The 10174-nt window shown below is 38.6% G+C and overlaps 1 protein-coding gene across 1 annotated transcript; it reads left to right on the top strand.

Annotated features, from left to right (window-relative positions):
• Positions 1 to 829: 829 nt before the first annotated feature.
• LOC114681377 (probasin-like) lies at positions 830 to 9913 on the top strand. The gene is made up of 6 exons (XM_028854865.1): positions 830 to 910; positions 2691 to 2830; positions 5637 to 5704; positions 7011 to 7121; positions 9044 to 9145; positions 9882 to 9913. The coding sequence occupies exons 1-6, from the start codon at positions 830 to 832 to the stop codon at positions 9911 to 9913; spliced, it is 534 nt and encodes a 177-aa protein (XP_028710698.1).
• The last annotated feature ends 261 nt before the right edge of the window (positions 9914 to 10174 follow it).

Below are 10174 nucleotides of genomic sequence, written 5' to 3'. Positions count from 1 at the left end.
CGTGTGCCATGTTATCACACTGTTTAAACAGACAAAGGCTAGAACCTCGAGTTCCACAAACAAATGTGAATTCTCCTTGGGTCAGTTAAATGCTGTGTCACTAGTCATGTCAACAATGTGGCTTGTGTCTACATTAGAGGGGTGTCCATAAGTGCATTTGAGCCTCCCCAGCTTTCCCAATATTTCATCTATGATTTCATCTATGATAGGTGTTGAAAACTCGATTAAAAATGGTAAGACTCAGTATTCTTCCCCCAACATCTGATTGGAGGAACGAATAATAAGGAATGGATTCTAAAATGTTGATTGCCACAAAAAATGAAAAGGGTCAATTGGGAAAATTCCACACACAGCTTTACAAAAATATAGGAGTTGGTCGTACCCAGAAAATAAAGTCCAAGTAGAGATGAGAAATTGTATTTTTTGTTTAACCATCAGCTACATGTAAGTTTTAAGTTTAGAAATCAGGTTTAAACAGCATCCCTTCCAGTTAAAACAATATGATAGCATCTTGTTTTTTTGTCTTCTGTTTTCTTAATAGGCACATAAATCCAATGAATAAAAACCTACCTGAAACATGGGACAGGCATCGGACATCAGAACTGACAATAAAAGTTAATTGTCCATCCCTAGTAAAGTTCTCCAGGAACCAATCTGTATGGTAAATTACCCAATGTCAATGTCAGTGCACAACTGCCAACTGGGATGCAGAACACTGTTCCAGCCAATCATTCTGAAAGGCTGCTATAAAAGGTAAGGGGGTAACTCTGAGCCTGGTCAATCAGTGTAGTCTGGGCACCTGCAGGGCGAAAACAGTCGCTCACACACAATGAGGGTCTTCATCCTCCTGCTCATGCTGGATCTGCTTGGCGTTTCCAGTGTGATGATGAATAAGAATTTAAGAAAGAAGGTAGCAGGCCTGCATGGGAGGGGGCCTTGTGGAGGTGGGTGTTCTGGGAAGATGCAGACACAGACAGAGAGACAGAGAAACAGACACAGAGAGAGGCATGGGGGAGAGGCTGTGGGGTGAGCAGACAGAGACAGAAAGGCAGAGGCAGAAAGACAAAGAGAAGGGAAATAACTTCTGGAAGTTTGTATTCTCTATGTCTGGGAGTGGAGAGTGACAAACGGGGTAGGGGGTAGTCTAATGGCTGGTTTCTGAGAGAAAGAAACAGAGAGACTGAGACCAAGAGATAGAGACGCAAAGAAAAGAGAAAATGCTTTGGAGGTTGGTATTCTATACATCTGAGAGTAGAGAGAGAGAATGGTCTAAAAGGTGGTTTTCTGGGATAGAGACACGCAGAGAGAGAGGCCAAGAGACAAAGAGAGAAAGATACACACAGATTAAAAATGCTTCCAAAGGTAAGTTTTCTGTGTATCTTTGTGTGACAGAGATGGGAAAGAGGGAAAGGTGTTTTGGAAGTAAGTATTCTCCATGTCTCAGAGTGGAGAGTGGAAGAGAGAGAGAGAGAGAGAGAGAGAGAGAGAGAGAGAGAGAGAGAGAGAGAGAGAGAGAGAATGGTCTAAAGGGTGGATTTTTAGAGTGATAGAAACAGAGACCAAGACAGACACACAGAGAGACACAGAAAGAGAGACAAGGGAGAATGTCCATCAGTCTGGCACCAAGGGTGAGTTCAATTTTCCGTGAAAATCTATACATCTATGTTACTTCTTACATTTCCAATCATTTCCCTCACACTGTGAAAAAATGGAAGCCATGATGATGGATACAATGAAATAATTGAAAGGGGGAATTATACTAATGTTCCTGTTTGCAGTGGCCACTATCTGCTTTGGCCTGTTATCCAAAACTTTAAAGTAAGGACTCACACAGATCTGCAGAAAAACCAAGACAACTCCATTTAGGGCAAAGTTAGAGTGCAGATTACAGACAGACACACTGCCAAGATTGGCAGCTGGCCACGTGACTGACAGGACTCAAGGGCCTCAAGCTATTATGTGCATCTCTTCTTGGGGTCCCAAAGACAGACAAGCTGGTTACTAAGGGGCCTGATTTATTGTGATTAACAGATTAAATCATTTATTTCTCCAACTGCATGTGTCCCTTACCATAATGCATCTGACTTTAACCATACACATGCCTGATATTGCACGGAGGCATAAAGTGGCCAATAGGGTAAGGTTATCTGAAGAACATGGTTTTGTCTTACTGTGCATACACTCAAGACCAGTTCAGGCCAGATCAGCATTTCTATTCTTCCTACCTAAATACATTGAGAATATACTTGAATGGAAACTGTCTGGACTTGATCATTGCTAGGGGTGTAGAAAACCCTACACCATCTTCAGAAACAGATATGTGAGTAGCCAGATGCAGGTGGGAAGGGAGTTATAAAAGGGTTTTTATGTGGAAAGCACCACACAATTGTTCACAGATAGACATGAGAGTAGTCTGATTCATAAGGGTAGGAGAGAAAAGAGGTTGTTACATGGGGAACTCTGCACCATTTTTCAGAGAAGGGTTTGTGAGTAGCCCGAAACAGGTGGTGGGGATCTAAAATAATTATTAGATTCATTGCTCAGAACATTCGTAAACATAAAAAAGCTAAGCTGCCTAATGCATTATTACAAGATCAAGTCGTGAATTACCCTATCGAAGCCAAGTCCCAGGTTACTAAACTTCTGCCTACTCTTACCTGCCTTGTTTTCAAAGCCACTTTTCTTTCCAGATTCAAGGGAATTGGCGAACCGTTTACTTAGCTTCCAGTACTGTGGAAAAGATAAGTGAAGACTCACCCTTGAGGACCTACTTCCGTCGCATTGAATGTGGGAAGAGATGCAGGCAAATCCACTTCTATTTTTATATCAAGTAAGATATAAAACAAAATAGAACAATCCATGTGGTAGGCTGTGTGCAGAGAAACATGATGGTTTCAGTCAACACTTATGCCAGTGAACACCCACAGCACTAAGTAAGGATTCTTTTTTTTTTTGTTTGTTTGTTTTTTTTGTTTTTCGAGACAGGGTTTCTCTGTGTAGCTTTGCGCCTTTCCTGGAACTCACTTGGTAGCCCAGGCTGGCCTCGAACTCACAGCGATCCACCTGTCTCTGCCTCCCAAGTGCTGGGATTAAAGGCGTGCGCCACCACCGCCATACTTTTAATTTAGAACCAGTGAATTTATTTAGTGTGTGGCAAGCCAAGGTAAAATAATAAATATCAAGAGATAGATTATGATTACATATAGATGACCAATAAATACATAAATAATAGATATATCAGAAGATAGATTATACATGCATATGTAAGTAGATAGATAATAATTAGATGATATATTTACATACGTACATACACACATATGTAGATGGATAGATGGATAATAGATATATAAGTGGATAGGTAAGAGATGGATAGATGGGCAGATAGATACATACATAGGTAGATATAAATAATAGATAAATAAATAGATAATAGATCCATCTGTCTATCTGGGGTGATCAGAGAAAACCATAAGAAAAACAGGCTTGAGTGTAAAACGCATGTGGAAAACCCTGTGTTCAAAACTAGCTCCTCGGGGAAGTCAAACAGCACAAGATGATTTACCAAAATAAAATACATTTCAATCATTTAATTTTCCATGTACTACTCTTCCAAAACATAAGTGAGGGAGAAGATGAATCAAAAAATTATTTGGGACCATTTCAGTGCTTTTAAACTGTCTCAGTCTGTGTGAAATTATCTATTGAGGACATATTTCTATCTGGGATCATGGAAGTTTTTATCAATTACGTGCTGATATTTGAAACTTTGCATTAATTAATTATTTACTTATAATTTCAGTTTTCTGGGACAGTCTCTGTACATCATGCTGACTTTGATCTTAATACAGAGTAGAGAATAAACTTTTTAGTTTTTTTTTATTTTTTATATATATTGGGTTTTCAAAATAGGGTTTCTCTGGCTATCCTGGAACTTGCTCTTAGACCAGACTAGCCTCGAGCTCAGAGATCAGCCTGACCCTACCTCCTGAGCACTGGTATCAAAAGCATGTACCACCACACCTAGCCTATTTTTTATGTTTTTTAATATTTTTTGTTTTAAAATGACGTTGAACCTATCCTCCTGCATCCGTGTCCCAAGTGTTGGGATGACATACTTGGCTTGATATTTAAATTTAACACACCTAAAATTATTTAAAAGAGTAATAGTTCAAAATCAATTAAGTGAACATACTAACATATTAAAGGAGAGATAAAATTTTCATCTTTTAAATACATTTTTGAAACTAAAACATGATTACATCATTTCCTCCTTCCCTTTTTTCCCTCCAACCCTTCCCACCTACTCTCCTCCCTTGGCTTATCTCAAATCCTATGCCCCCTTTTCTTTAATTGTTCATATGCATATATATTCTTAAATATATAAATACACCCTGTTCATTCCATATAATATTATTGTATAAATATGATCTCAGGGCAACCACTTGGTATTCAAAAACCAAGTGCTTTGGGGGAGAAAAGGCTTTTCCTCAGGAAAGACTATAAAATATCTTAATTTTATATGTGTTTTAGCTATATGAACTCATATGGTTCATATAGCTACAACAATACTGAACAACAAGAACAGTGCTGGAGGGATCACCATTCTAGACATAAATGATATTTTTAAAAGCACTGAGAATGAGCCCCATGACCTTCAAAGGGTTTCATGGAGCTACATCCCTGGTCTAAACTGTTACTCCCATTTTTTTCTTTTTGGTTGTGAGCCTAACCTTTAATGGCTGAGCCATCTCTTCCACCCAGTTTTCCCATTTTTAAAAGCCATAAAGATAAATCTAAGCTGTGGCTGTCAACTATTAGTCACATGGACCTCTGGTGAGTGAATATAGATCTGAAAACATGGCCATTCCTGTGACTCTACAGATCTTCTAATCAGTCGATGTGCATCTCAGTCTAAATCTCATAAAACAATTGTAGGCTGACTTTGAAGCTATTTAACTGCACAAAGCAATGGCAGCTATAGAATCTATAAGATTAGTGGTCTTTATGAGAGGCAAAAAATAAAAGCATGATTACAATGTAAATATGGAAGCTAGACTATAGTGTATGGAGGTTGCTTCAGTGTACTCTGTACCAGATGGTCTCACACCCTTTTAACTCAATGTCAACAAACATTTCTCACCTCGGATTGGGGTAGAATCTTTGGTCAATGCTTTGGGTTTTTTTTCTTTTATCAATAGTTGTTATTGGATACTAGGGATTCAGCTGTGTTGGGAGAGTACTTACCCAGCATGCACCACAGATCCCAGGTCTCCATCCTCAGCACACAGATGTTGTCCTATATGCCCATCATTCCAGTGGTTGGTGAGTGAAGGTGGGAAGATCAGGGGTTCAAGGTCATTCATTGGGCAGGGATCAGGGCAGGTGACAGGAGTCACACAGAGGAGCTGATTCTGTGCCATCAAAGATACCTGCAAACCCTTAACAGGATGATTGATGGCATTTAAGCATGCTATTGATTATATTTAGGGGTGATGTCATACAACAACATGTCCTTATGACAGATCTACAAATGAAAATGTGGTCAGCATTAAACTGTCCTGTCATTCATGTGGAATCCAAAATCAGGATCCTTGAGCGATCCAAAATAAGACAACATTTGTGGATTTCTTTTTCAGGAAAGGGGCCAGATGCCAACAGTATGAAGTCATAGGAAAGAAAAGGCAAGGATTTTACCAGGCACAGTGTGAGTAGAAGATGCCAGGGTGAATGCATGACCCTAATTTTTTCTCAATTCACAATCTTGGTTGTATTTTGAATATCTGGATATCTACATTTCAGTGCAATCATCTCTACAAATTAAAAGATGCAATCTCGGAGAAAGCCCCTTCAGTTTCTTCCTGGTCATTTGTCTTGTTGTTGCTGCTGTTTGTTTTTGTTTTTGTTTTTAAGCGACTTTTTAAAATTTGATTTATTTGGTGTATGCGTGTGCCAGGCACACTTCCCTCCTGTAGCTTTAGGCCTGAACTAAATCACAGACACGCGTTTGAGAATGGTTAAAGGAATCAAGAAAAGAATAATGATGCAAAACAAGAACTAGGATTTCATAACCGATTAAAATGACTCCCAGCAATTTTTAAACATGAATCTTGTAATGTAGAATGATGAACTATCTAAATTTTATAATTTTATAAATAAATAAATAAATACATATAATTACAATATGTAAATGTAATCTATGCTATGCGGCATGCTCTCTTGTTTAACTATCTGGCATGCTCTCTTGTTTCTCTGTCATGTGTCTGAAGAAGAATTGATAAAGTTATATAACTTAACCACTAAATGTAATAGGATCTGTGAAAATGCATATATACAATCTATTATTGTATATATTATATATAATCACGCAGCTTTTCTCAATATGTGTATATGTGTAGATTATTCCACCATTGAATTTAATGGGATCCATGAAATGCATACACATATATGTATGTACACATGTGTGCATATACATATAATCATACAGCTATTCTCAGCAAGTAAGAGGATTGCAGTACAGTACCTTCTGTGCACCTATACACTCTGGTATCAGGAACATTGTTATCCCAAATCAATATACGTTCTACACTATTTCTAGGTAACTGTGGGATACTAGATACATTTCATATCTTTTTTTCTTTTTTTTTTTTTTTTTTTTTTTGGTTTTTCGAGACAGGGTTTCTCTGCGTAGCTTTGCGCCTTTCCTGGAGCTCACTTGGTAGCCCAGGCTGGCCTCGAACTTACAGAGATCCGCCTGGCTCTGCCTCCCGAGTGCTGGGATTAAAGGCGTGCGCCACCACCGCCCGGCTACATTTCATATCTTAAAGCAGGAATATGAGCTTGCTTTCTTAATTCCCTGTCTGTCTTTACTGGTTGCAACACATAGAGCAGAATATTATGGGCCAGAGACTGTATAATCCATGTATGAATTGATGAAGATTCAGTGTGAATGAGCCTGGACAATCATTTTGTAATCTTTATATGTATTTATACGTATTTCTTAACTATCTCAGATGAAGGGAAAGTAACAGTCATGATAAAGATGGTGAATGACAAGATACTGCTCTTTCATTATTTTAACAAGGACGTCAGGGGCAAAGTCACACGCGTGGCTGGAGTTTTGGGTAAGTGTCACACGTGGAATTCATCATCCAAGTGCGTTGTTCAAGGACATAGGTGAGAGCGCATCACTGTGCATGAAGTTTGCAGTATGTTCATACATCTGACTCTGTTCTTCATGTTAATAAACCACTGAAGCTGTGATGGTTAGTTTTGATGATCAACTTAGCACAACCCAGAATCCCCGGGGAAAGGTCTTAGTGCAGGATTGCCCACAGCAGACTGGCCTGTGGGGGTGTCTTTATTAATGATTAACATAAGAAGGCTCCACCCACTGTGGGCAATATGATTCCCTAGCAGGGAGATGATGTGCTGTGAGCTTCAGCTATCAACTGACACAACTCAGAATCCTCCGGAAAGGCTCTTAGTGAGAGATTTCTTACATCAGACTAGTCTGTGGGCATGTCTGTGGTAGTCTCTTGAATGATGATTGACACAGGGGGGCTTTTCCTGGACAGACCATTCTGAACTATATCAGACAAACAGAAGACATTTGATAGCTTCTGGGGAAGGGAGGGCCATTTTTTCCTAAGGCTGTGGCCCATGGTATATTACATTGTCCATGCCTCCCAGGATGGCCTCACCTCCATTCACAAATAGATAAACAGAAGCATGCATGCTTGCATTCTTTGCCCTCTGTTCCTTACTATGGATATGGTGTGTCAGGTCCCCCAAATTTCTCCCACTGGAATTTCCCCAATTAAATGTTCTATAACTGGGAAATTACTGCAGAAATAAACCCTTTTCTGCTGTAAATTATTTTTGTCAAAGCATTTGGTCAGAATATTGAACAAGGAAATTGAGATATTGACAGTTTATCTATTAAAAATAAATAAATACATACTTCTACTGTTGGGACTTAGAACATTTTAACAAAATTTTCACACATCTTTTCCCAGTATTTCTGAATTAAAAATCAACCAATCATTGTATGTCTCATACCAGTATAGTCTGGAATTTCCATCTACTAACAAAGCAGGAATTGAAATATTACTTGACCACATTAAGTGACTTTCTTGATTGAATTCATATCAACTACATAGCCTGGCTTTCAGCATTATTGTTTCTAGAAATCTTTACAATTCATGACTTGTAAATCTTAATTATCATGTAGCCTGAAGTCTGACTATACTGGATCCTGTCCACAAAATTCAGTTTCTCATAGATGCAAACTCTCTTGAACTGACAGATTCCTAACCCTGACATCAAAGGCACTGGAGTCTTTCGTATGAGACTCTCATTTTGCACCAGAATTAAACCTTTATTTCTGAAATTACCAGGAAGAGATTGTATTTCATGTGGGCATGTTCCTCATTAGCAGAGGTTTTTATGTGTACAAGTGTTTACCTGCATTTAAGTGCACCAAGTGTGTGCTTGGGGCATACAGTGGCCACAAGATGGCATCAGATCTGGTCATGCACCACCTCGTGTGTACTGACAGCTGAATGTAAGTCTTTAAGCATTCTTAACCACTGAGTCAAATGTCACTTCTCTCATATTCATGATAATTTCAGATCAACTGGTTCTGGCATGTGAGGAAGAATCAAGAACCCCTAGGAATGGATTCTAGAACATAAATAGAAACAAATTAATGACATACAGTTATGATAGTAAAAATGCTAATGATCAATCATTGTTTTCTGGAATTGCTTTGGAGGCTGTGTAGTAGTCACAGCATATTGAAGTATGCAAAAAAAATTGTCTATATTACAAGAACAGGAGAACATGGTATTTTACATCCTGGAATCCACCCAGTATTTTCATTTCTCAGGAGAAGGACGTAGTTTCACATTATCAATCGAATGATGGAAACGGGAGTGATGTTGTGCTTTGGCACTTTCAGGAAACTAAGCTTTGGAAAATATTTTATTAATATGCTGGGAGCTAATGTTGTGACATCTCCTTCCTTATCCACTCTGAAATTCAGCAAAAGCCAGAAAACTGACGAAGGATGAGATGACACAGTACATGGACTTGGTAGAGGAAATTGGCATTGAGGATGAGAATGTACAACGCGTCCTAGACACAGGTAAAATAACAACCTGTGTGTGTGGCTTTTCAGTTTCCAGTTGGGAAGATGGCTCCGGGGGAAACTGCACACAAGCATGCGCACCTGAGCTGGATCCCAGTACCCATGTAGAAAGCCAAAAACTACCAAAGCCAGGAAGGGGTGAAGACAGGAGGCGCGCTAGAGCTTTTTGGCAACAGATCCATCTGAAAGATCTTGTTTCAAAAGTAATAATGTGTAGAATTAATAAGGAAGATGTTAAAAGTCAACCTCTCTCCTGCACATGCATGAGTGCACATGTGTGCACTCATTCACATGACCATGAACACAGCAAAGAACCATGAACATAAAAAATCTATCTGAAGCCGGGCGGTGGTGGCGCACGCCTTTAATCCCAGCACTCGAGAGGCAGAGGCAGGCAGATCTCTGTGAGTTCGAGGCCAGCCTGGGCTACCAAGTGAGTTCCAGGAGAGGCGCAAAGCTACACAGAGAAACCCTGTCTCGAAAAAAACAAAAAAAAAAATCTATCTGAAATGAAACTTGGTTCCTAGGATCTTCTGTTCAGATACTCTGTTCAAAACCTAGCTTTTTATCTGCACTTTTATGAAAATATCTCATATGTATACTGATATTACTATTAATATTATGTTAAAATGATATATTACTTTAAAATATTACATTAAAATAATGCACTACTTTAATAATAATATTATTATAATAAAAATAATATCATTTTTCCATGTTCACTCTCTTTTAGATACCTGTCCAAACACGATCAGGACTAGGTGAGTCAAGGCATGTTCACCTTATATCTTGATGTTTAATTAATTTGTGTTTTTTTAATAATATTATATTTGTTCTTTAACTTTTTCATATATGTATATAATATATATTTATCTTATCCACTCCCACATACACATTCTCCCTTCAACTATCCTAGAGGCCCACCAATACAACTTCCTCTATACTTCATGGGTTTTTTCAATTATTATTATTATTAACTAAATGAGTCCAATTGGTGCTGTTTGTGAATGGAGGTGAGGCCATCCT

Source organism: Peromyscus leucopus, chromosome X, assembly GCF_004664715.2.
Source record: "Peromyscus leucopus breed LL Stock chromosome X, UCI_PerLeu_2.1, whole genome shotgun sequence".
Lineage (NCBI taxonomy): Eukaryota > Metazoa > Chordata > Mammalia > Rodentia > Cricetidae > Peromyscus > Peromyscus leucopus.
Note: the sequence above shows the minus strand (reverse complement) of the source record. Positions and strands in the feature narration are given on the sequence as shown.